The sequence below is a fragment of the Pristis pectinata genome, chromosome 24 (assembly GCF_009764475.1).
Source record: "Pristis pectinata isolate sPriPec2 chromosome 24, sPriPec2.1.pri, whole genome shotgun sequence".
Classification (NCBI taxonomy): Eukaryota; Metazoa; Chordata; class Chondrichthyes; order Rhinopristiformes; family Pristidae; genus Pristis; species Pristis pectinata.
In genome coordinates, this window is record NC_067428.1 from 9,694,626 (window position 1) to 9,722,377 (window position 27,752).

Sequence of the window (27,752 nt, forward strand, 5' to 3'; positions counted from 1 at the left end):
CTTTTTGTTGTTCATTTGCAAAAAGCAGATTTTCTGCAAATTTCTGCTGACCCAGAGTGAAAATATAGAGTGCCAAGTCAGTATCTGCATTGACCCACTTCAGTAATTTTAGAAAACTAGCCATGATCTTGTTCTGGTAGGGTTGGTCATTTAGCATCTGACATGTCAAAAGACTGAAGCAAGCCGAATTTGTAAAAGAAAAATCATGTGTGACAATTTTTGTGGAAATAATGGATTATGTCGATAAAGGAATGTAGTGAATTTTTTTTTGTGAAGGTATTTGAAAATAATGTAACAGTAAAGATTTACTGTTGATAGTAGGGATGACAAGGTTTAGTTATGTCAGAATCCACAGGAACTGGGACAAAGAAGCATGTAATGGATTTCAAAGTGTATTATGTGTGTTGACAATAAGAATTTTCACCACTTCCAGTAGAGTTTAAAATTAAGGACAAAGATAGAAAATAGGAAGACTCTTAGAGTTAACAGAGATTAGGGTGATGTTTAGCATTGTTAACAGAGATTAGGGCAATATTTAGCTGGGTTCATTCAGATTATGCAGGATTCATAGAAATTAGGGTGTTTTTTAGCAGCATTCATAGACATTAGGGAGGTTCTTAGCAGGGTTAATTTAAAATAATGGCCCCATCACAGACAGTGGTGACACAGAGTCCTCTGAGTAGTCAAAGAATCCATTTATATGTAGGAGTTAGGAACAATGGAACAGCTTTCAGAGAGTCACCCGGATATAATGGATCAAATAGACTGCTTTGAAAATCCAGTTTGGATCAGAGAGAGATGACTTACTTTCTTGAATCAGAGGGATGCAAATCACATCCCAAGTTTAGGTTTTCTTCTGGGCTAAGAGTCTGCTCCAGTGTTACACCTATTTGTAGACGTAAAAAATCTCCTGGTACAGGTTGAAGAATGGGCAACTGCTCCCTACTTCCCAAATCCAAGCAGGCAACCTGGCTCTTTACCTTATTACTGTGTGTGGGACTTGGCTGTGTGTCGACTGGCTGCCAGGGACACTCACTAAACCTCACACTTAAGAGTTGGTTGCAAAGAACTCAGGCTTCCTGAGGCCATTTTGCGTACGGTATAAAAATGTCAGTGACTTGTTTTGTTCCTTAATGTGCTGTAAAATTCGGCGGGGTACATATTCACCAGGACTACTTGTTGTGTGCATGATTAGCTGCAGCTGAGGCTCAGAGTCTGGAATCCTTTGGTCCCTCCCACCATAGTACAAACTATCAGGCTGAAAACTACATGGGGCTGTTTAAAAGTCAAATCAGAATCCTGCACCATAACCGGTGTCGGATCTGGTTATTTTCAAATCCGCGGGTTCTTTCAGGAGTCCAAGAATGAGTTGAAAACAACTTGGTGCTTCACAAAATTTTATTGGAAAAGTTTAAAACAAAGAAGCAGTCACAGAGCACATGGCACAAGCTTTACTGCTGGGAGATGAGCCGAGAACAAAAGGAACTAAAGATGAGCTTGGGGGTGGGGGGGGGGGGGGGGTGGAAGAGAAGAAAACGAGAGTGATTAACAAAAAAACAACACCTTTATCCTTTTATACTTGAGATAAGAGGTACTCCTTTGCTAACAATAGTCCAATCAGGAAACCTATTAGATACCTGTGGCCAAACCAACCAGTGAGAAAACACCTATTCACCTGATGGACGAATCAATAAGCTAACAGTGGCCATTCCTTGTGCAGTCACTTGAGGTGTATTAAATACTATACATTTTTTAAAAAAACTACATAAAACAGTCAAATCCAGCACCAGCGAGCTGTTACCAATGCCCATCTGACACGTCACCCACAGGCGATATTTATTCCAAAGCAAAAGAACAGCAAATGCTGTACAACTGAAATAAGAGAAATACTCAGCATGTTAGGCAGCATCTGTGGAGAGAGAGCCAGAGTTAATGTTTCATCAGAACTTGCCAATAATGATATAGACAGGGAAGGCTACTTATCTGAAGGTGTTGAATTCACTGTTAAGTCGTGAGGGCTGTGGGTTGGAAGATGAGGAACACAGAACCCTGTCCTTGTCCTGAAGGGAAATATTGATTCACGCCTGGATTCAGTATGGGCCTTGCCTCTGCAGCTCTCAGCAAGCAGAATGGTGGCTCCTTCAGACTTGTACCAGTTCTAGATGGTATTAGAATTTTGTGGCATAGAATCCCATCCTTAGACTGCAGATAGTGGGTGAAGAGGGAGTGTAGGAATTCGCTGCTCTGGGCTGTCGTAACATGGCAGAGCACTTGACACAGCATTATTGCTATTGGAGAGAGTGGAGGATTTTGGTCACTTTATTGCTGATAGTCCATGTTCTCTCCCATTGTTGGTCTGTATTCTCTCCTTTTAATCTACTTCATTCTTTTCCAGCAAAAGCCCAATGATTACGGCATACCTATGGAAGTAGAGATGACCTACGTGCAGGATACATTTCTGACCTCTGATGTCCTTCATGAAATGGTACTTCCATATTTTTAGCTGAGTGAGATTTGTTTCACAAACTGAAGGTCCACCGTGGAATGTCAATAAATGCTCTTGAGTACATGAGCCCGTGGTAATAGATTGCCGGTACTCATTGCAAGCTAAATATTGTCGGAGCTCAAATTGTCAGATTTATTAGTCACACGTAAATCGAAATACACAGTGAAATGCATCTTTTGCGTAGAGTGTGCTGGGGGCAGCCCGCGAGTGTCGCCACGCTTCCGGCGCCAAAGTAGCACGCCCACAACTTCCTAACCCGTGTGTCTTTGGAATGTGGGAGGAAACCGGAGCACCCGGAGGGGAGACACGGGGAGAACGTACAAACTCCTTACAGACAGCGGCCGGATTTGAACCCGGGTCGCTGGCGCTGTAAAGAGTTATCACTTCCCCCTGTGGAGACAGAGACTGCAGATGCTGGAAATCTGGAGCAACAGATAAAGGAGCTGGAGGAACTCAGTGGGTCAGGCAGCATCTGTGGAGGGAACTGCCCAGATGAAGGGTGTCGACCTGAAACGTGGACTGTCCATTTGTGTGTTGCTCCCCTTCCCCTTGTTTTTGCTGGTGTGACTCCAGTGAACATCGCCATCAATGATCTATTCGCAGTGGCTGTACCTATATGCCATGTGATTTCCTCTCGAATTTTTTTCATGCCCAACCTTTTTCCCCATCCAATGGGAACCTGATTTACCACTGTGACATCTATAAATGATCTGGATTAAAACGTAGGTGGTCTGATTATTAAATTTTCAAACAACATGAAAATTGGTGAGCTGTGGACAGTGAAGGAGGTTGTCAAAGGATACAGCAGGATATGGATCAGTTTGGGAATTTGTGTGGAGAAATGGCAGATGGAGTTTAATGGGGGCGAGTGTGAGGTGATACATTCAGGGAGGTCAAATGCAAGATGAAAGTATATAGTAAATGGCAGGGCCTTTGGAAGCATTGATATACAGAAGGATCTTGAGGTGCAAGTCCATAGCTCCCTGAAAGTGGCAACACATGTCGGGTGGTAAAGATGACGTATGGTGTGTTTGCCTTCATTTATCAGGGCATTGAGTACAAAGGTCGGGAAGGCATGTGGCAGCTGTATGAAACTTTAGTCAGGCTATAGTTGGAGTATTGTGAACTGTTCTGTTTAGCCCATAACAGGAAGGATGTGGAGGCTTTGGAGAGGGTGCAGAGATGTTCACCAGGATGTTGCCTGGATTGGAGAATATTAAGGAGAAGTTGGACAAACTTGGATTGTTTTCTCTGGAACGTTGGAGAGTGAGGGGCAATCAGGTGGAAGTCTATATTATGAGAAGCATAGACGGGGTGGGGGGGGGTGAAGTTTAAAGGAGATTTGCGAGGCAAGTAGTTTTGTTTACACAGAGTGGTAGGTGTCTGGGACGTGCTGCCAGCAGAGGTGATGGAAGTAAATGGGATAGCAACATTTAAGAGACCTTTGGACAGACACGTGAACAGTCAAGGAATGGAGGGATACAGACCATGTGCATGCAGATGGGATTAGACTGGCATCATGTTCGGCACAGACATTGTGGGCCATTAGGCCTGTTCCTGTGCTGTACTGTTCTATGTTCAATGATGTTGCCTGGCACAGAGTGTTTTAGTGATAACGAGAGGCTAGGTCTGTTTTCCCCTAAACCGAGGAGGTTAAGAGGGAATGTGATTTATGTTTGTAAAATTGTCAGGGGTAATAGGGTAGACTGCAGGAAACTTTCCCCTTATCAGAGGTGAATAAATTGAGACGATGTAGATGTAGTTTAGGGGATAAGAGATTTAGAGGGGATCTTGAGGGGGACTTTCTTCACCCAGAGGGTTGGTGAGTACCTGGAATGCACTGCTGGACAGCGAGGTGGAAGCAGAGTCGCTGACAGCATTTTTAAGCATCTAGACAAGCACTTGAATCGCTTAGGCTGCGGGCCAATGCTGGAAGATGGGATTAATACAGAAGGATGTCCACTGGTTGGATGGCAGGTTTCCATGCTGTGTGATTCTGGGGATCAAGAATGATTTTTCTGCAATGTTTTTGAGGAACATCCTCCATAAATAAATTAAAAAGTGAGTAGGACAGGTACTTGAGGAGATGAACTTAGTTATGTACAAAAAAATGGGGGTGCAAGACTGAATACAATAGCTCTTTCAACCAGGTTATAGTGGCCAAAATGGTTGATTTTTGAGCTGTTACGTTGCTATGATTTCATTCTTCAGTGCTACTCTTCTAGACCCACCGATGTGCACACTGGTCCAAAGTGTTCTTTCTCCACCGTTGCAGGCTATTACGTTAAAAAGGCAATGAAAAGAAAAAGCATACACATGCACCGTGTAAAGTTGAGGGAAGACTGTTTTAATAATCCTAGATTTTTGCTGGCATTTCCTTGACAGATGCTGCTCCTGGAATATTATAAAACAGCTCCAGACGTTGTGAAGTTTAAAGACAAGTGGAATGAGGAGACAACCTATTTAGACAAAGTTAAAGTAAGTTGAGTTCTTTTCCTTGAATCTTCCTCAAATATTTGAGGATCTGGATGGGTCTCAGTGTATATCCATACATCAAACAGGTAATATAGATTTAGCAACCAACCGATGTGGTATTTTTCATTAATAGAGATCATCAGTAACTTATGTTGGGCACAGGCTTTGTGCAGCAAATGTTACCTGAACAGAGATTTCCCTTCAGCACATGAAATGGCCACCCATTGTTGAACTGTGGCTTGTATATAATTCTAGCCCATTGTAAGTAGCTCCATTCTGATTGTAGATGGAAAAAACAACAAGATGCTGGAGGAACTCAGCAGGCCAGGCAGCATCCGTGGAGAAAAGCAGACGGTCAACGTTTCAGGTCAGGACCCTTCTTCAGGACTGAAGATAGGAAAAGGGGGAAGCCCAATATGTAGGAGGGAAAAGCAGAGCAGTGATAGGTGGACAAAAGATGGGAGGCGGGGTGGGCACAGGGTGGTGATAGGTAGATGCAGGTAAGAGATAGTGATGGGCAGGTGCGGGGGAGGAGGGGAGACCTGATCCACTGGGGGATGGGTCAAAGATAAGGAGGCAGGTGCCCCATGGCGGGAGGGGAGGGAAAGGAGATCGGGGAAAAAAAAGGTGAGGAGAAAAAAGCGAGGCGAGGAAAGGGAAGAAAAGATGCACAGTGGGGAGGGGAGTGTTGGTTTACTTAAAGTGGGAGAATTCGATGTTCATATCATCAGTCTGTAAGGTCCCAAGATGGAAAATGAGGTGTTGTTCCTCCACTTTGCATTTGGACTTCTCCTGGCAGTGGAGGAGGCTGAGGACTGACATATCAGTGATGGAGTGGGAGGGGGAGTTGAAGTGACTGGCAGCGGGGAGGGGCAGATCGCGGTTACGGACGGAGCGCAGGTGTTCTACGACGTGTGCTCTACACCCATCCCCTGGTGGATCTGCTCTTCCCTGCCTCCCCTCTTTTGTCCACCTATCACTGCTCTGTTTTCCCTCCTATATACTGAGCTTCCCCTTTTCCTATCTTCAGTCCTGAAGAAGGGTCCTGACCTGAAACGTTGACCGCCTGCTTTTCTCCACGGATGCTACGTGGCCTGCTGTGTTCCTCCAGCATCTTCTTGTTTTTACATCTAGATTCCAGCATCTGCAGTCCTTTGTTTCTCTAGTCTGATTGTACACCTCAATAGTAATGAAGGTGTGTGTATTAACGGTGCATTTGTATGGCAACTTTAATGTCCTCAAGGTGTTTTAGGCTGCGCATTAATTTCAAGCATTTATTTCATTCTGATCTGGTGAGTTATTAATCTTTTTCATGCTTTGTATTAAAGGGATCCTTGGCCAATAAAACACCAAAGGACCAAAACTTTTTAAAAGTCCTGGAGCACATTTACAATCAGCTGGAGGCCTGCAGTTAGTTAACCTCAGCTGGATTACTGGCAACACTGGAAAGGAATAAAGCTGGAAAAAGAGAAGGGAATGAGAGTGGTGAATGTGGAAAGAGATCATCAGGGTGAAATCCAAATGTTATTGTGTAGCGTTTTCTGGTTTTGAATAGTTTTTGTGATAGAGACAGAAAGCAAATATTGGCACCAGTTTACGATTGTGGCCTGTCGGCATCTAACCATGATAAAATGGCAGTGAGCATTGAGACCATAAAATGCTGAGGTCTTCAGTGACACTACAGTCAAGTAATGAATTGAAGAATGTCGTGGGGGTGATTTATTTAATTCCTATCCCTTCTGTGCTATCATCCTGTGGCTTGTACCTCTGCAGGCACAGGATGAGCTGGAAACTTACTGAGTTAGGTAAAGAGGTTAAATCTCTAAAGCTCCCATGCTGAAGGGAGCTGGAAACGGGAGATGCAAGCCAAGATATTTACACAGTACTAGTTACTGACATGCAGGTGAGACGGGCTGGGGAGAATTGGCTGCATTGTTCTAAAACTTGAAGTTGTTCTAATTTGAAAAAAAAATTGTATTTGTTTTTAACTGTTTAGTACAAAAGTTAGACATCTGCATGGGTTAACCCTGAGGTTCATTGGATCTGCCATTGTCAGAATAGCTGGCAGAGAGTTTTACTACATCCGCTCCTTTGCACAGTTGAGTTCAGGACCTTCCCTCACTGGAACAGTAAATACCAGCGGTCTACAATAGTGGGACACCCATTATATTTTGTGACACTAAGCTCAGCTCTCCCAACTATTCCACACTCTCCTCTGAGCCTGTAAGCCTTCCAACTTCATGTGCTGTCCCTTCATTGACTTTTCACCTTCCTGAATACAGGGCACATTTACAATGGCATTTGGGGAGGGGGGTCAGACCTGGAAGCTGCATCCCTGTTCCTATTTGACCCTCAGCAGATTAGTCACTTCCTAAACCCTGGAGTTCACATCCTCCGAAATGTAACATTGTTTTCTGACAGGACAGCAAGGAAGGAACAAAAGCAATATCATTTCGGTGGGATTCTCAGTATGCAGGAAGGACCAATAGAAACTGCCAGGAGTTGAGCTTAACAGCTGCTACGGGTAGGTTTCAAGTGAGAAAACAGGACTGTACAGGGAATTGGAGGCACAGGTCTAAGTACAGTCAGCATTGTAGCATTCTTGTGATAATACTCCCCAGTCATACAAAGTAAAGTCGTATCTTCAAAGCTGAGGTTCACTCTTGCTTCAGTCACGAACCCAGCTGGACAAATACTTGTCTGAAGTCTGTAACTGCTGTAGTTAAAATGATTGAATTCTAGTGAGCCAGATATCTCGGGTATTTTTCAAGGACCATTTACTGCTGCTTTTGAAAATGATGAGAGGTGCCATGCATTATTGCAGAGATCTGGGGGGAGCAGAAACCCCTAACATTTCCCCAACATTCAGCAAGTCCTCCTACTGAGCAACAAAACATTAATCTTTCAATGTTGGAGCTCTAAATTAATTGGCTATTGAAGTGTTGGTCAGAATGTTAAACCACTAGATGTGTAACAGAGTTGTAGAGACCAGGTTTCAGCCAGGTCTGTTGTTGAAATTAGCAAGGGTGGCGTTAGAGCTGTAGTGCATTGGCCTCAGCACCCCTAGACCCAGCAAGTGGGAAAGTTCAGCCAGTCTGCACCTATGCAACAGTGTGGACTATTGAATCAAATAGCATATGGCATTCACTCTGTAGGTTTACATGAAAAATGGTCATTTGGAGTAGGCCCCTCGTGCTTGAGTTGGTGCTTTCTAAGGGAGAGCAGGAATCACTGGGATTGCTCAGGGATAAACCTGATTTGTATCTAAAATGGCATTAGTTTGGATGCTACTACAATCCTTCTGTGAAGATATTTTGAATCAACTCAAACTCTTCTGCTGGTTCAGCTTTAAAAGACTGCGACCTACCTACTGTGACATGGCTCATTGGGTCTATGTTGGCATCCAACAGGGTAAAATCCCATCAGTCCCATTCCTTTCATTTTTCCCGTAACCCTGCAACTTGATCTTTCTATATACCCGTCAACTCCCTTGTAATTCTTTTGCCACTTAACTACACCAAGGGGACAGTTAACATACCAGTACTTCTTTGGGATGTGGGAGGAAACAGAAGCACCCAGAAGAAACCCATGTGCTCACAGGGAGAACATGCAAACTCCACATGGGCAGCACCCAAGGTTAGGATTGAACCTGGGTCCTTGGAGCTGTGAGGCAGAAGCACTAACTGCTGCATCCCAGTTCCAGGCCTACTTGCACTGTCCCACCAGTGATAATGAAGCAAAATCTACCACCTCGCACAGTCAATCCATTTAAAATGTCCTTTCCTCGAAACTGATGTAATATGCGGAGGCTGTTTTGTGCTGCAGGATTCTGGGCCCATAGCCACGGATACAAAAAGTCAGATTCAAAGGCCAGCAAAAGCATTTTCTTTGACCACCAGGTGGCACTGCTGCACCCAATTGGCTGGCCTGTGGCAGTGACCAGAACAAACTTGCATGCTTTTGCAAAACTAATGTGATGCCATGAATGTATTATGCTGGGTAAAGGCTTGGAAGGACCTCAAAGCGACTTTCCAAAGAGCAAGTCATTGCAGCCAGGAAACATAGATTCCCCTGTTACCATGTTACCTGTTTAAGTGAGTGCTTGTTGAGTTTGCCATCTGTGGAAGCCAGAAATGCAAATTCTTGTGTGTGATTTTTTTTTTGTAGGCATTCCTCTAACAGGAGGTGGACTGCAATTTTTCAAGGACAGATGTGGGTCCAGAGTTGTTTCAGTAATGCTCTAACACTTGTGAATTTTGCTGGAAGGGTGTCTGCCATCGGCAGCTCTCCTCAGTATGAATGCCATGGGTGGGGGGGGGGGGGGGGGCAGGTGGGAAGATCTGGTAGCTCCTTACTTGGTGAAATCACCAGTCACTAAAGCTGCTGTGCTTTCACTGAGATAATAGATTTCTGGTTGCTTTTGGTTGTTGCAAATACTTAGTAATACCAAATTTCCTCCATCTTTTCATGAGAAGATTAAATAGTTAACATCCATAGTAAGTACAGTTTGGGTACATTTAAATGTTTACTCAACTATGCCCTTGAGGTAATGAATGGGTCCCAAAATGTGGCCATGAACTTCAGCTAAAATATTGGGATTTACTTAGAAGTGATGGTCCTTTTACTCCCTGTATTACCGTTAATGCTATCACCAGGAGTAGTGCTGAGACCAGGTCTATTAATCAAGATGGTAGCAATAAAGCATAAGCAGTTACGTTTAAAGCAATGCATCCTTATGAATGGACAAAATTTGTATTTTGCCAATAATTCAGCACTTAAAAATTTTCCCACCCTCAGTGAATAACTTTGTAAAACAAGGCTTTAAAATGATTTGTCCAGATACCACCATGCTTGGCACTTGAAAGTTACAAGAGTAATTACGAGAAACACTCATTTTTAATCCAGGGAAACTGTTGCATTAACAGAAAATAGCTTAATTTGGCTGTAGTAGTAATACTTTTAAAAGTTAAACATAATCTTCTAAAGATCTTGAATGCGTTTGAGGATCAGTTAAGAGGAATTAACCTTTAACTTCATGTAGCAACTGCACTGTGATTTTAGTAGTGGAATAATGTGGCAAACAGCAAATCATCTAACTATAAAGAACATGTGGGTGTTTACTGGTTATTCTAAGATTCTGTAGATCCTTTGACCTACAGTATATACCTCAGCTGAACCCTTGTTAACCAGGATTATTACAATAATTAACAACTACCTGTCAGACATGGAATACCTGAAAAATGTTCTTGGCTCTCTGGAATTGTTAGCATTTTCAATTGTCACCACAGACCTGCCACAGGTCAGTGGTGTTGGGCATGAGTGATTTTGATGTTCTTTTTGTAGCACTTTAAAGGGTTGATAGTTTTTGCAACAAGTAGTCTCGTCAATTGTGTCAAATGTCTATCTCGTTTCAAACCAGAACATGTTTGAGTTTGATTTGCTGATCTCTTTGGAATTAATAGATTTTAGCTGGGCTAAGATGGTGTGCAGTAGTAAGGCTGCTACTCCTACCTCACTGATAAGCAGGATTTCAGTGTCCTATACTGGAATGTTTGCAGGTGGAGTTCTGGTAATTAAACTGAATTTTGGTGCCATACACAAAGGGTTAGTCATCTAAATTTCTGCCTCAATTTAATTAAGAAGGACAGTTAGTGGGGGCGGGCACTTGAGAGCTTCTCGGTGCCTGCAGCTGATAATAGGGAAACATTTGTGGACAAACTTTATCAGCGGATTTCATAGTGTGAATTTGGTTCCCAGCATGATATCAAAGTAATCAGTACACAGTATTTATAAACACAGGCTGTTTTCCCACATTGTTTATTTAGTACCTTTCTGGAATGTATATAGGGTGTGGATTACCTTCTACTCCAGTGCTTCTCCCCTTTTGTTCCAACCATTTGTCGTAAGGAATCCATCTTCAGATGTTCTTTAGTGCTCCAGCTGTGTGATCTGAAACTTGGTTTCACTCTTGAGATCGTGACCACCCAACAGGCACTTAGTTGAAGACTCTCTCTTTCCCCCACCTCCCCCCACCCCCAGGCACTTGCTTCCAATACCTTAATGAATAAACCGAGAAATACAATGCCAACTATATTGTTATCAGAACTTTTCTCTAGCCTATATTCCTCAGAAATAAATTAGTCACAGATTACCCAGGAGCCACAGGTGGAAAGTTTGATCAGGGTGAAAGGAGGAGTGAAGTTTGGCATATCTGAAGTGTGCCCATTCAGATGAGGTACTGGAGGAAGGCATATTTGTGAAAAGCTAGACATCTTGTGTCAGATTTGTCATTTGGGCAGAAAAATCAGATTTTCTTTCCAGCTGCAGTTACCAATTGAACACATTGAAAACCACCTCTAAGGTTCAAGCCACATTTTTGAATCAAGATGTCTGACTTCCAAGCAGTAATTCAATTAGAATTTGAGGTAGCATTGATGTTGCTTTATGTTTGCAGTGAAGCTAGTAGAGCTGCTGCCTGTTCCAGTGAACCAGGTTCCGTCTTGCCCTCCTGTGTTGTCCTTGTGGAGTTTGCATGTTCTCTCTATCCCTGCAAGGATTGCCTCCCACATTCCAAAGGTGTGCAGGCTGGCAGATTAATTGCCACTGTAAATCAAGTGAATAGTGGAACCTTTGTGGGGGAGGGGTGGAAGCCAATGGGAATGTGGGGAAAATAAAGTGGGAGTCGTGAAAATAGGTGTTTGATGGTCAGCACTGACTTGGTGGGCCAAAAGGCACACTTCCATGTTGCGAGGCTATGTTTAGTTTTACTTGGTTATAATATTGATGCAGATGAGAAACAAATTACTAAAAGAGCAACTGCATTTTGAAAGAGTGCAGTAGACATCAGGGAACAGACTAATGCCAATTTTGTGCCACATTGGAAGTCTTATTCAGAAATCCTACATGAAGCTTATGTGAAAATGTCACACAGATCCAGTACAGGGCTCGGAAAGGAGTAGCAGCTTTATTCTGCAGCAATGCATGGTGGTGTGGTTTGGTGCTTGATTAATACTGACACTAATATCCCTCACCTTAATGAGAACAGAAGTGATTATGAAGATTGTCTGCTGCCTAACATTAGCTGCAGCACATCTATTAAAGTGCAGTGTCTTCAAAGGAACAACAGACCTAGTTATACATCTGCCATCACTTCACTTAATGTAGACTTGTACTGAATTGACAAAGTGGATTTAATGTAAAACTGTTGTAAATATTCATAAATAGTTTTATGTTGTGGAAAGGAATCCAGATGTAGACACTTTTCAAATTTAAATTTTTTGTAAGTTTTAGTTTTCATTAATAAAATGCTTTTGAAAATCCACACTTGTATCGAGTTACACTTTGCTTTAGACACTTCTTGACTATAGTTACAAATATTTCCTGAGCTAATGTAGATTAAGAGATAAGGTCTGTATGCGACACCATCTTGCACAAAACTAGCAAGAGCAATTCTTAACTTTCAAATCTTAAATTACTTTTCCTTTTGGATTGGAAATCTGGATTTAATCCAGTTTACTGTTAGCAATTTTCCCCCAGCTGTCTTTCCTGACTCCTGGAACCTAACAGGAATTCAACAGAGCTAGGCTCTGCAGCCAACATGAAGTGAAAAAGTGATCCAGTTTTCCCAAGAGTTGCTATTACACATGTGGAAAGTTTGAACTTCCACGTAACTGAACTAAGGTTCAATCATGTTTTTTGAATGATAGCCTGCTTGGCTAATGAACTGCTTAGAGTGTAACTGACCTGGGAGATCTCTATTAGGATCACTAGTCTGGAAAGACAAAACTGGGCAAAGAGGGCAGCTCCCAGTATTGCAGACCTCAAAGAAGGCCTCTGTCTGGAAGTGTAAGAATGCACATAGCCAGGGCTGAAATCCTTCACAAAAGAGCTTCTGTAATTTAATGATCCAGCAATAAAATCTCAAAGCTGAATTTTTAATACACTGGAAAGTCATAAATTACAAAAAAACTATTGTTTTCATGGACAGGACCTTAAATCCTCTGGTGAGAGGAAGGTTTTACTATCGCCAGTTACTGACAGAGTCCACACCCACTCTCTTTTCTCTGCAGCATGGTTAGAGTTTTAATGAATAACGACCAGCATCTTTGTTGAGTCGATCAGTGTGAAGACTTTTAGACTCAAACTGCTGATAAAACCATAAACTGTTAACATTGTATGTGTATATATTTTTTTCAGTTTAGAGAGTGTGCAAGAAGTGGGTGAAAGAAACATGCAGCAATGTGACTGAAATTACAGTAATTATACTACTGCTCAGAGATTATTTAAAACTTTACTCCAGCAAGGGGAAAAAATGATCTTTGCCTGGTGGATCTTACTGGCGGCTGAAGATTGTGATTTTAAAGCAGCAAGATTATGCAGTCAATTGAGTTTCCCCATGCGAATTACAAGCTAGCTACAGCCAGCCAATCAACCACAAAGCACTGACATACACGACTCCTGCCAATTTAAAAATCAGTGATATCCAAGTTATAATAATAATAACAACAAATGACCAATATTTGGATTTATTTTAAACATTGTGTTGATTTAGGCCTGCATTTAATATTTTTGATGTAACATTAAGATTTAGAAAAGTAAAGCCTTTCTTTTCTCCAAGTTGGGGCAGGCATGGGTAAAGTTACTCAATATCCCCAGCAGATTCAGGAAAGGTTGAAAGTATGTGTCAAGCTCAGAAATTGTAAATCTCTATCCTAAGATACAAATGAAATGGTTAAATGCTTCTTGACAACCCGTGTCAAGGTCATTTATTTTCAGTGGTTGCATGTGGTACAAATTGCTACCAAGATACCACAACTTTTGCATCCTAAAACCGGTGAAAATGATATGTCCAGAGATCTGTCCCAGAGTATGTGTTCGGCAGGGATGGCAGAACAAGGGCAGTAACAGTGTTACCTTTGATGCTTCATGTCAGTGCTGAATTAGGTATGCATTGATTTGTCCAGCTCCAACTACAGAAGAACTGTACTTACCATCCCAGAGAAATAACTATTTCCCCACTTGCTCACACTTGCTTCAGTCAAAACCATTGCAGGCAGCAGAATTTCATCCCTGACAGCCGTGATCAATAACAGTCACACTGGCTGGAAGCCACTTTTGTGTCAAAAACAATTGGCTTTCTTAAGCTGAAGTACGTTGTAGAACTGGGCAATTGTGGGTCCTTAGCACTGCTGTCAGACCAAGAGTACACATTTCCAGCTGGTCTGAAAACCTCCAATCTGAAATAGTTGTTCCAATTATCTTTGCTCCAACCACTTTCATTCACCTTTTGGTAATTTTACACTCGTGATATTCTTAAGCAGCATCCTGAATGTTTTGTATGGGGTGGGCAAATATCCCAATCTGCTTAGAGGTAGAAATTTCATTCCCTGGAAACTTTACCACATCTTCTGAATGTCTCAAAGCGTTTTGAGAAATACGTTTGAAGTGCAGTCACTGTTGTTTAATAGGTTACCACTGAAGCCAGCTGAAACAAAATTCAGCAAACAGCAGTGAGATAATTACTGCTATGTTTTGGTGAAAGTGGTTGAGGGGAATTGCTAGCCATGAAATTGGAGAAGTTGCCTTCAAGTGCAACAGAGCTAGAACACTTGAGCTTGGTTTAAAATTTCTTTGGGAAACAGCATCTCTAAGACAGCACCCTATAGCACTTTCAGTGATCCAAAAGGATGTCAACTAAAAGAATGTCAACTAAAAGTGTCCAAATACTGGAGTGGGGCTGTTTGATCCTGAGACTAGAATACCGCTATCCAAAGCCTGATACAAACTTAAGTTTTAATTTCTTTCAATACAATTTAATGTCAAATATACATTTCATATTTGACATTTCAGTCTATAACCACCACTCCAACACCCCCAGAAACAACATACTTTTGATTTATGCAAATCTAGCTCAGATATCACCTGCTTTTATGTTTATTCTTTACATAATCTGAACAAAACATTACATAAGTTTATAATTGTACTAAACATAAATCTACATGCAGGATTAAACAGTAAAAAAGATACATATTTTGAGTTATAAGCCCATGGCTTTTATGATTATCAAAAGATAGATCAAATTCATAAAGCATTAGTAGAGGTATGGTCAAAATCTTCTAAATGTCACGATGAGTTGACAATACTATCAAAAAAAAACTAGACAGTTACATGGTACATCATGATTAGTGTTAAGGAGCTAGTGTCAATATGGGAGTGCTCAGCAATAATACCTCCCAGATACATGCAGCACGTGTTGTACCAGGTCATCATTCAACATCGTGGTGGGCAAAATAGGAATTAGTTACTGAAAGCTTAACTTTGCTCATTAAACATAGAAAGCCAAAAGTCACAAACTGTAAAAATGATAATGGGGACAATTCAAGTCTCACCGAAGACAAAATTCATTCCAGTTATCTATATGTTTGCCAAAAGGAGATTGAAGGACGAGAATCAGGATTTGAATTTGTTATTTTGCATAGCCTTTTCTGAATCAAAAGATAGAGTAGTCAGATGCAGCAGCACTGGATGAGGGCTCAGGGAAGTTGTGCAACGGATCATTCTTACTTACAGTCTACACTTCCCTGGAAGACTGAATTGTGTCCCACTTATACTACAGATCTGGGACTACTCCAGATCTGTTACATTGACACCAATAGGGTGGCATCCATAGCACCAGCTTTATCAATGTGCAAATTGTACAGAAGTTATTAATGTACTTTAGCCATTTTAGTTGCAGGGACCCTCCAACCTCAAAGAAAGGTTTTTACAGGCCAGCAATTTGGAGGTAGCCTACTTCAGTTCAGAGATGGGAGAGAAAAGGGAGCTGAGTGTTTGGCCCACCTGCAAGCAAATCAAAATACTGGCCTGGGCAACCAGCACCCAGGCACTCAAGTAGGTGGGCATTTCTACCCACCTGTGCTATAGGTGTACAGGCGCAATAAAACCACTTCAAAAAAGGTACATCCTGTATCTTCAGAGACATGTATTCCCGTTCATTTATATTACAGCTATTCACTTATGTTGCAGGACGACCTCTGGAGGCAAAGCATGAAGAAGCTGGGAGGTTGAAGCTGTTCCTCTTTGCTTATTGGTTTCAACACCTGTTCTCTATTGGTGCTTTCTCTTCTAATATAAAAGTGGTTCACAGAAATATTTAAACATATACTTGTAAACTAGTTGGTCTAATTATTTATAGCTTTCAAATAATAACTGCAACCCCATTACAATTCGGGAATAGTCACTAAACATCTAAATCAAATTATTTAAGCTCGTACTAATAACACTGAAACATCCTCAACTAATCCAAAATTGAGGAAAATAAACATTCAGATAGTTGAAACTATTTTGAAAGAAGACCCCATTTTTCCTCCTTTCAAGGTGCTGACTCTTAGTGATGTGGATTCCCATGGTAATGAGGCACCCTCAGGTTATTCGCCCAATAAGTTACTCTTCAGTCCTGACCACATACAATGAGCATCAATAGGCTTTTGTTTCTGATGTGATACTGTGTTGTCCCTCATCTCATCCAATACGATGTGAACACTGTCTTCAGTGAGACAGCATTCAAGGGAAGGAAATCTTAACTAGTTTTCCCTCCCCTATTCAAGGGAAATTGATGATCAGGTTGAATAGAACCATAACATTGTATTGCTAACTAGAGGTGTGTCTGTCACGAACCAGCGGACAGGGTTTTCTCATATAAAGTCTACCATAAAACAGAGAGGAACAAAAGTCCTTTTTTGATGCACAGGGATCTTTAAACTCGGGATCTTCCACAGCGGGTAGTCAATGTAAACATGGACAAGCAGAATGCAGTGGTGGGTTAGACAAAGGAATACAACCAATGAAGTTCAGAGACTTAAGATATACTCCTTGATATTGTTATATGGACGTTACTAGAGGCACAGAATGGAACACCTTCCATTTCAAGCACCCACTGTCAAAGGTAGGCTCAGTGAGGTTAGACCGCCAACTCCCATCCCCTCCACCTCGCTAAGAACCCAATTCCTAGGCAGCCCCACCTATTGTACCAATGTAACATTAGTCAATATCCCACTCCAGCTGTCCTGTAGCCTGTCTGAATGAGACTGCCAATTTAGTGCTGTTAAATTGGATTCAACTTGGCCAAGCTCATTTCAAATAGGATCCTTTGAGTCTGGAGACAGAGGAAGCTTTCATCCCATCAGTGTGTGCTGAATATGCATCTAGATGTCAGAGTTGAAAGGCTGGTATCCGACCTACTGACCCACCCAATTATTTCGATATAACCCCCATGTTAATGCAGATTGGGAGCAAAAGCAAAAAAAAACACAAAATCATTTCTTTTACAATTAATTTGTTGCTTGTGACCCAAGGTCACATGACTCCACAACAGAAGATAACTTATTGGGGAGCAGTGGAGGGTTATCTCACCCACTACCACACTAGGGACAATAACACTGGCACAGCCATTTCAGCTAAAAGGTAAATGTCAAATTTCAGCCCTTTCACCTTACCAGTAATGGATAGATCAAGAAAAGGATCCATTGACCTAAATGCTGATCTCTCACAACCATATTGCAAGACATGCAGACTAACTGGAGCTGCACCTTAAGTTAACACAGAAAAAACATATGTCAATTCAAAATAAAAAATGATGCTTTGCACACAATGTATCACTGCACTGTGAGAAACAACCCATGGAAGTGGACTAGTGTTTTAAATTATAAAGGAATGTTGACAGTCTCCTTCTCTCCACATCTATATCCGGTGTCCAGTTCAGCACCTTTACTGAGGTAATGGGACCAACACTTCCACATAGTTGACGGGGAAGAAGCCCGATTGGCCGTGGAGCATTCCTTCATACCAGTTGTCATCGATCTGATTGGTCAAAGTGATGGTGTCGCCTTCCTTGAAGCCGAGTTCCCCTTCATTCTCTGGCTCAAAATCATACAATGCCTTGCAGCATGGCTGATCTAGGTGTGCTACACAACAGAAAATGCACTCAATGAACAGTTATAAAAAGGACAAAAAAAATTCTTCTCCCTTGTGTTGGCAGTGCTGGCACTTTCCAGCACAAGTTTCCAGGATAGCGGAATCCCTTTGGTATTGCTCTTATAATTCAATTGGAAGCCCAAAGAATTGACATCTAAAGGTTTTTTGACCCAAAACTGTAGTGTTAATAACAGTCACCCACATCCAAAATCTTTTTAAAGAGTCACTGGATAACAATTGCAGGATCAATGACTATTTTTCCCACTTGTCACAGGGTACCAGAGCAGAGGCCAATGTAAAGGCTCAAACTGGACATTTTAGTTACCACTGAATCAGTAGAAAAAGCCGTGGGTGGTGAAATTCTCCTCCGATAGTACGTGGTGCTAGTCAGTGCTGAACTTCTAAGGGAAGATTACGGTAGGTCACAGAAGATCAGCTTTGTATTATAAAGCAATGCAACAAAGGCAACACGAGCTGAGAAAGCATCTGAAGATAAGGGATAGAAGCAGGAAAATAGGTCACACTGGGGTATCACCTGCATAAAGCTGTGTGACAAGGATTCAATCAACTCACTCCATTTAGTTCTTAATCTCAGGTGTGCCAATTTGGAATGGGAAAATTAAAAGATTTCACTGAAGAGCAGCACCGATAAAACCTGGAACCAAATCATGTACCCTTGGCGAAGGTCAAAGAAAAGTAGAATTGGAAAGGAGAAAATCAAAATTAGAGTGTATGCAAAGACTATTAAATAAATTAGGAATGTCTGAAATGATTTACATAATTGTTATAGGAAGAGAGTGTTAAGACCAGGGCTGGATTTCAGCCTTGGATACTACTATCCCAGAACACCAATTTTATCATTGTGCACGCTAGTTACACATTTCCCAACCACATATTTACTCTTTAAATCAGAACTAAACAAGTGATTATTATATATTTTAACTTATACCAACAAACAATGCAACCATGCAGAGTGAAAAGAACATTGTACATAAAATTGCTGACCTTGATGGTATACATTTAAGTTATTTTTGTAACACCTCAAAATCATGCAAATACTGCCATAAGTGCATTACATTCCAATAAAGTACTAAAACTGCATAGTCAAAGAGATCCACATTTGGTGAACTCAGTCAGAAGGGCAGTCTGCCAGCAGAATGATGATTGCCAAGTTTCATTACAGCAGAAGATGGCACCCACCAAGTATAAAACTCCAATGACCTTTGGTTCAAATCCCTTAATTGTATTGCACTTGATTCATATAGCTGACATTTTATGGATACAGAGGGTGGCCTGCTTCTGTGGAACAGAAACAAAATCCACTAGTATGAGCTACTGGGAGTGAAATACCATTAGGCACCTCACCTTTGTCTAGACCCTTGTTAAAAAACATATAAGAATTGATTGGCTACTTAAGAAAATTCAGCCAACATTCCCATCTCAAACTCAACACTAATTGACCCATATTTTGTTGCCTCTTTTTGCTCCATATTCAAAGCTCCACACAACAAAGCTCGACCATATCCAAAATGCTTCTAATACAATCCTGTACCACATCCTACTGATTTAGTAGGATTGTCTTTACCACCATGCCTCCATTTCATCCAATTCATTGACTGTGAAATCCCCATTTACGTTTGGAAGCATTACGCAGTCCTTTGCTGCCATCACGTTTCCTTCATGACATTTTTTAGAACTCTGATGCAGCTTCTACAATCAAGCCCTAAAAACTACAATCCTTTTCCTTACCTCCTTCACCCTGCACCTGTTAAAAAAAAATCTCCCAGCATCTTGCTCCTGTGTTCCTCAACATCGAGTCCTTGAGACATTTCACTATGTTATAGATCTGCACATTTAACAGGATGCCCGTGGCAATCTGAAGACTAAATACAATGCAACTCTATCACCAACTTACGAGGGCATAAGGGTTGTCAGGATTCGTACACATTGGACTCCAATGGGTAATTTTAACCATTAGCAGCTTTGTGGTATTATTTTAGCATAAATAACATTTTTTTCTGATTAATTTGGTCGGTATTGCAAGAGAATTGTTCTGCCTGTGAAATGAAAATCTGATTTTGATTTTAAAAAAGTCTCTTGTGACAGAATAGAGAATACACAACGTGCAACGGTGCTTTTTAAACTGAACCTTTAGAAACCAGTCAGTTCATAATGTAAAAGCTGAATGCCAGTGATTGCACCAAGGGTTGATGAAATCATCAATACGTTGCATAGTCATGGGATGTATGCATTTTTGTTGACCTCATTCCCCCTACCCATCCAGAACCAAGTGTGAGAATTCTTTAAGTGTCCTTCAGTTCTTCATTTTTTGATGCCATGTTTCCTGTACTGATGGCAGTGCTACACCTTGGATAGTGACATTTGGAAAATTAGGGCAAATGTGCCCCAAAGTGTACCCTCTTTGCACTTGACTATCTCATGGCAGGGAAGTCTGGAAACTACCAAAGTACAAAAGAAAGCTACCAAAGTAATGCTGTGGAGGGCGCTGATGCTCAGAGTTCAATCAAGGATATCGCCATGGGAGTTGGGTTTTTTCCAACAATATCCTCTCTGGCAAATGGTGGCATTTCCTTAAACTAAGATTTATGGACATATATAACTATGTATGGTCAAAAACAAAAAAAAATCTTTTAAATCTGGATCTTGATTACAGTTAAACATATGGCAATCAAGCCTTATTAAATCATAACAAATCCTGAGAAAGATGCTGACTTTTATCCATCACAACCAAAAAATGGGCATTAGCTACCCTACTCACAGGGGGATCCACCGGCTGATGTCCTATTGGGCTTGTCAGAACGGAAGGAGGCTGTTCATAGAAAAGTTAATGCAAAAAAATTTTAAAACTCATTACAATGTACAAGTTGTCTCTACAATCTGTAAACCAACTACTATTGATTTAAGATGAAACCTTTGTTAACCAGCAACACTGTTTAAGCCCCCTCTTTCGTAGAACCCAGTATTCCTGCATTTAGAATGACATGGCTTTTCCAGTTTGTTCCCTTTATACTGTTTCCTGCTGTTTGCTGTGGAAGATTTCCATACAGCAAGTTTGCTCTTCTTTCCATGATTCTTTTCCTCATCACCCCCAATAAGAATTAGGGAAACCCCTACATCCCCCATAATAATTCAGAATCAAGGGCAGCTACTGTGAACAACTTTAGATCCAACTCCCACATAATACTAGGTTGCTCCAGATCTATTTTTGTACCCAGAAGGGTAGCAAAACTTTTCCTTCAAAATACCCTCAGCTATGCAAAGTATTTTGAAATAAAAGAATTGCAGAAATTAAAATATATAATTAGGCCTTTGTCCTTGCTAGTTCTTTCTTCAGGGTTACCCATTCTGATCACACCTCCCTGCTCTTTCAACTGCTTATTACATTCCCTCAAAAATGATCAATTTACCTTCAAAAGCCGTGTGTGTGAGCACGTGTTTCTGGTGAGGGAGAGGGAATCTTCTAAAATGTCTCTAATCATTAGTCTTTACTACAAATCCAGCAACCAGCGAATACAATCTTTCACCATACAGGCCATGCTTGAAAAGTGCTTTGAGCAAAATAACACTAAGGTCAGATACTGATGCATAAAAGCTCTTTCACAGGGTCAGTGCTATTTGTGGAAATGAATGATGAGCATCACCAAGGATGCACATTGCACAACACATTATATAGGCTTCAATGCAACTTTTTTATTATCTGAACTTCAGAACTAAAGCACTAAGCAGATGGTGACATCAACAACAAGCAGCAACTATACATGAATGCTTAGATCAGCTTGGAGTGCTAGGAAAATTTAACATTCTTTAACTTGGCTGTCCATTTGCCTAACAGAACTGCAGTTGACATGGAAGCATGCAAATGCAATCTAATAAAATGCATTTTTTTAAGATGGAAAGTTCTAATTAAGGAAAATACAGATGAACCTATTTAGGATTGGTGAATGTGCAGTAATACATCTTGAAAATAGTGCAATTCCTTCTCATGATTCAAAAAAGGTGCTGATTTATTACTTTTATTCCTTCCTGCTCAGGCAATTAATCACTTTGATTGCTGTATAATTTTACCAGTGCTTGCAGACATTTGGTACTTTGCCACAGTCATTCTTCATGGGACAAACTCAATATTAAGTAATGACAGTGGAAAGCATCACTTGAATTGGATACCAAGTTCTGTTAGATGGTACCAAATCTGTGATTTCCAGTTGAAGTGTCACAAGATGGCCTTTTATAAGCAGCAGCTTTTCCTTTTAAACCTCTGTAACCCAGGAGATCTTGAGGCCAAATGTAGTATTCGTCCCATTCCACCAATCAGTAATTCAGCATAGGCCAGGGAAGTCTTCTTGCCCATAAGAATATTTCAATACACCATGTAGCAAGACTGGCAATCAAGAGCCAGAAAAGATGCCTGCCCTTCCTAAATGTTGTGGCAGACCACCAGAGATGCAGCTGTTTGATCTTTGGAAAATTGCAGTGGGTTTCTGAGAGGTATGGATTACTCCTGGGGTATCTGCTGTCATAAAAAACATTTGAAAACTTAAAGATGTATTCTAGGAACAGGGTTGAGGATCAATGGATTGGTTAATGGGGTGGGTGTGGAGGGAGGGGATTCTGATGGAGGGAAAATATCAGAACTTTACACTGAACATATGGATGTTGCACAAGAACCAAGTCAAGCTGAGCTGTGACATGATCAGATGACTTGCCTAGGTTTGCAAATGAAGGTTTGGTTACAGGGAAAAGTACCCAGGAATGCTAACTTCTGCATAAGGCAGAGTTTTTCAGAAAATGAAACATTAACAGAAGGAATATAGGCAAAAATAAGAGGAAAAAAATCATAAATAAAAAGCAATAGCAATGAAAAAAATTTCAAAACTATAAAAACTCTATAATCTTTGTAGCAGATAAAAAATTTGCAGATTCAGAACCACAGGTCCATATATTTTCCCCTTCACTTCAATGCCTCAATTCTTTTGTGATAAGACTGGGTAATAAGTGATCATATGTACCTAACCGCAGAGCACCAAGTCCAATCTTATTCTCATCTTGAGTCTACAAACATGCACTGTGCAGCAAGTATAGTTCTGGATTTAATCACCAACTCAGTACAAGGACCTGCCATGCTTGAAGCAGTTACTCATCAGCCTCAAAACTGACCCTGTGTGGGAGAGTGCTAAGGTACAGTCTTAAGTCATTAACATGTCTTTCTTCCAGTTTTCAGTAGATGAGAGCAGCGATACCCTGCTCATAAGCAGATCCTCGTGATGCTTAGGAAATTTCATTTCAGTGATTTATACAGATTCCCAAAACCAATATGCAGCTCATCTCATGAAGCTAAAGCTCAAAAGAATTAGACAAAAATTAAGTAAACAAGGAAAATAATCTTTTGTTGACCGAACGGGTTCAACAAATATTTTGTTCTTTGGGGGAAAAGTTAAACCGTATCTAGATTTAACAGAAGAAAGCATCTGCACAAGGGAATGAAAGTTTGATCGATGCTAATAAGTTCAGCAGATATGTGTTCATCGCCGCTTTCATGGCATGGACCAATGGACGTTTATTTAAAATAAAACTTTCATACTCTGCTAGTACTGTTGCCACCTACACAGACACAATAAAAGATAAAGTTCTTGTAGAGACTGCAGGCTAGGAAGACCCTAGCAAAATACAAAAGCAGTTGAAACTCCACTATTGTCAATTCTTGCTCTTGCCATGGTCAAAAGCTAAGTGCTGCACAACCTTTGTTAAAACTGTAAACTTATGATCGACTCATCAGGGCAAATAACAATTTGTTCTTCGAGGTATTATATCAGTAAAAGGATAATCTCTGAATGACTTGCCAGGAAATATAAAATTCAATGATTGATTCAATGTTGAGTAATGCCAATGGTCCCTACCATCCAACCACTGGCAAAATGATTATATGACTAATTCATTCAATAAACTTCAACTGATCTAATACCCTGGTTAGGGATCAAGAGCCTACTTCAGTTCTTTCTTCCTTATAAAATTCTCCCCTCTTCTTATAGAGCATAGACACTACAGCACAGGAACAGGCCCTTTGGCTTATGACGTCTGCACCAAACATGATGCCAAATTAAATTAAACAAGCCTCTCACAAGTCTATGCACAGTTCCCTGACTATTCTCCAATACATTATCCAAATGGCTGTTCCTCGTGTACAATACGAGACAAATAGTGCCAGCAAGTCCTTTATCTAATTTATTTGGGCACTTCGGTAAGGCCAGCATCTCTTGGCCATTTCTAATTACCACTGAAACGCATCCTGAAATACATCAAGCTAAACCTGGTTCTGAATCCATCGTGCATCCACATCTCCACTTTTCAGCAAGAAACCTTTGTTTAAAATTCAGGATCAGCAACTCTAGCTAATCTTTTCTCTTACCCACCTGCCCTCACTCCTACCACAATTGCAAGTTGGATTGATATCTAGAAATGGAGTAGAATCAGGGATTATGTTTAGGAATTTTTGATTTGCAGGGTCAGCCCCAGGCTGGGCCAGAGGATGCTTCAATGGTTTGAACTTACCTTAACATGGAGGAAACCCATTGGTTACACATGACTGTCTAGAAATCCTCCTTCAACACTTTTGCTTTCTATTATCTAGAAGGACAACTGTAGCAGATACTTGGGAACAATTTAAGTTCTTCTCCAAGATGGACATTATCCTGTCTCTATTCATCCATTTTCACTGGGTTTTAAATACAATAACTCCCTACCCAATATCACCGTACTAGCATCTTCACCACAAGATCTGAAGCAACTCATTATTACCTTCTTTCCCATCAATTAGAGACTGCTGCTAAATATTATTCTTGAAGGTGACACATGCACCACTTAAATCAATAATCAAAACAAATTGCTTTGCTAGCATTATCAAAGCACATCAATTAAAACAAACAATTTTGCAAGGCAGCAGCCAGTGATTTGAAAAGCTTGTGGGACAATTTAAAAAATTTTTTTCCCATGATCTGAGCATTACTAGCAAGGCCAGCATTCATTGACCATGGCTAATTGTCCTTGAATTTATGGTGGTGAGCCACCTTCTTGAACTGCTGCAGTCCTTCTGGTGAAGGGCTCCCATAGTGCTGTTGAGTACAGAGTTACAGGATGTAGACTCAGGAACAATGGAAGACCAGCATTATATTGCCAAATCTTGACTTGGAAGGGAGCCTATGGGCATTGGCGCTTTCATGAGCCTGCTGCCCTGATCCTTCTTGGTGGTAGCAGTCAGGGGTTTGGGAGATGTTGTCAGAGCAGCCTGGGCAAGGAATTGGACTATATTTCCCAGACAGTGCTGGAGCCATTGTGTGCCAGTAGAGCAGTGAATGAATGTTTAGGGTAGTTGATAAAGTACTTAAGTGAGTTGTTTTGTCCTGGATAGTGTTGAGCTACTTGAGAGTTGTTGAAGCTACACTCATCCAGGCAAGTGGAGAGTATTCCATCAAGCTCCTTACTTGTGCCTTGCAGATTGTGAAATGGGTTTGGGAAGTCAGGAAGTGAGTCATTTCCACAGGATACTCAGTCTCCAAACTGCTCTTGTGGACACAGTATTCAGTTGAGTTTCTGCTCAATGATAACCAGCAGTATGTTGAAGATGGGAGACTTGGTGAAGGAAATGCTTTGGATAGGTGATTAAATTTTCTTGTCAGAGATTATTACTGCCTGGCACTTCTGTGGCAGGAATGTTACTTGGCACACACCACCCACCCCTGAATATTGTCTATGACTTGCATACAGACATTCGTTTGTTGAGGAGATCCCTTTATTTTGAGATGTGACTTGCTAATAAGTCAAACAAAAAGAAAAATTCTCACCTTGTGATTTTGTTGACCCACTGAAGGAGAAACCTCCATTGGAATGGTCTGTGTCTCCATATTCTGTGTAAGTGCTTCTAGGCTTTGGCTGGTATTCCCGTTTAGGGCGACCTGATGCATCCCGTATCCTGTGGGTGATAATTGGTAGTATCAGACAGTTCCACGTTAATGAAATGATTGATACACAACAATACATGATGGATTGAGTACATTAGATGCTCTAACATGACTTAGAAATATTGGGCAAATGCATGACAGATGCAGTTTAACATCATAAATGTGAGGTTACTCAATTCTAAAATCAGAAAGACATATTATATAAATGAGAGATTGGTAAAAGGGAAGGCACAATAAGACCTGGGTGTCCTTGAAAACCTGTCACTCAAAGCAAACATTCAGGTGCAGCAAGGCATGCACATTGTCCCTCATTGTAACAGGATTTGAGTACATGGGCAAAATTGTTGCTATGGCTGTAAGTGGTCAACTCCTTATCCTGAAACCTCTACTTCCAAGCTTCCTGATGAGGGGAGTCATCTTTACACCAACCACACTGTCAACGTCGCAGAATCTTCTATGTTTCAATTAAATCAAGCCTCATTCTTCTTCTCCAAATATAAACCCATTATATTCAACCTTCCCTCAAAGAACAACTTTGAAAGAATCTTATAATACTTCAATGCAGTTTCAGCTGGGGGATAAAGACTATATATAATACTATAATGTTAAAACTGCATTGTTCTGTAGAAAGATTTACTCATATACTCCAAATCCCTTGCAATAAGAGAGAAGTTTCCTCCCAAGTGAATCACAAAATGTTAGTATGCAGGTATAACAACCAACGTTTTAACAGCCTTCTTAATTGCTTGTTATACTTGTATACTAACATTTCATGATTCACTTGGGAGGACACCCAAACTTCTCTGAAGACCAATACTTAGACAAATAAAATTGCAGATGTTGGAAATCCCAACAAAAATATCAGAAATGATGGAAGCAGTCAGCAGGGCTGGCAGCAATCATGAAGAGAGAAACAGTCAACATTTCAGGTCAATAATCCTTCATCAGAAGTGGAAAAATTACTTTTTTTTAAAAAAAGTACAATAAAGAGGAGAGTGGAGAGCACAAGGTATGTCTGTGATAGGGCGCAGATTAAAGTTGTAGAAGTCACTATTAATTTATTTACCTGCATTTACAGACAGATGCACAGGAATACATTCAAACCAAAGTATGGGTGTTTGGGGGGGGGGGGGGGGGGTGCAGTCAATGAAAAATGCTGGTTACCTGAAACTGTTGAATTCTGTATCAAGTCCCAAGGATTGGAATCTGTCCAGGTAGTAAAGAACTGTTGCAACCCTCAGGAATCCACACTAAATTTAACAATTTCAGGCAAAGTCATTCTCTCCACAGATGTTGCCGGATATTTCAGTTTAAATTTGTCCCTGTTTCTGTCTCTAATTGCTGGTGTATAAATAATGGTCATCTTGACAACTTTGCTTTGCTCCCATCACAGACACCTTCTGTTCTCTCCATCCATCCCCCTTTCCACAACTTAACATACTTGTTTCCTCACTTTCCTAGCTCTTATGAAAAGTCATTGACCTGAATTGCTGACTATGTTTCTCTGTCTTGAGATGCCCCATGACCTGCTGAGTGCTTCTAGTATTTTTTGTTACTGATATTTATTACTGTCCACTTAAGTTTTGTTTTACCAGTTCTTTCTACTGTATCCTCATATTTAACCACAATATACACCATCTACTTTCCCTCTCATATGTCCAAATCTCCTCACAGCTTACTTTCACGTACAACTTTGCATCAGCAGCAAACTTGGATATATTACAAATGGTCTCTTCCTCTAAGGCATTAATGTAGATCGTAAGTAACTAATGCTCAAGCTATGATCCTTGCAGCTTACTAATGGTTATAGCATGCCAAAAAAAGTG

General features: G+C 40.8%; 2 protein-coding genes across 4 annotated transcripts in view; one reads left to right on the forward strand and one right to left on the reverse strand.

Moving 5' to 3' along the window:
* Positions 1–9,280, forward strand: part of mpnd (MPN domain containing) — a 40,861-nt gene extending 31,581 nt beyond the window's left edge. The window contains exons 11-14 of one of the 2 annotated variants that reach the window (XM_052037775.1): positions 2,396–2,485; positions 4,892–4,984; positions 5,268–5,348; positions 6,310–9,280. In XM_052037775.1, the coding sequence (XP_051893735.1) occupies positions 2,396–2,485; positions 4,892–4,984; positions 5,268–5,348; positions 6,310–6,396 (351 nt within the window). In that variant the 3' untranslated portion in view covers positions 6,397–9,280. The remainder of the gene's footprint in view (positions 1–2,395; positions 2,486–4,891; positions 4,985–5,267; positions 5,349–6,309) is intronic. The other variant, XM_052037776.1, reaches the window with a different exon arrangement.
* A 5,474-nt stretch (positions 9,281–14,754) lies between these two features.
* Positions 14,755–27,752, reverse strand: part of LOC127582572 (endophilin-A2-like) — an 83,239-nt gene continuing 70,241 nt past the window's right edge. Inside the window, exons 8-10 of one of the 2 annotated variants that reach the window (XM_052037934.1) lie at positions 25,810–25,937; positions 20,733–20,783; positions 14,755–17,943 (exon numbers count right to left, since the gene is read on the reverse strand). In XM_052037934.1, coding sequence (XP_051893894.1) covers positions 17,747–17,943; positions 20,733–20,783; positions 25,810–25,937 — 376 coding nt within the window. In that variant the 3' untranslated portion in view covers positions 14,755–17,746. The remainder of the gene's footprint in view (positions 17,944–20,732; positions 20,784–25,809; positions 25,938–27,752) is intronic. The other variant, XM_052037935.1, reaches the window with a different exon arrangement.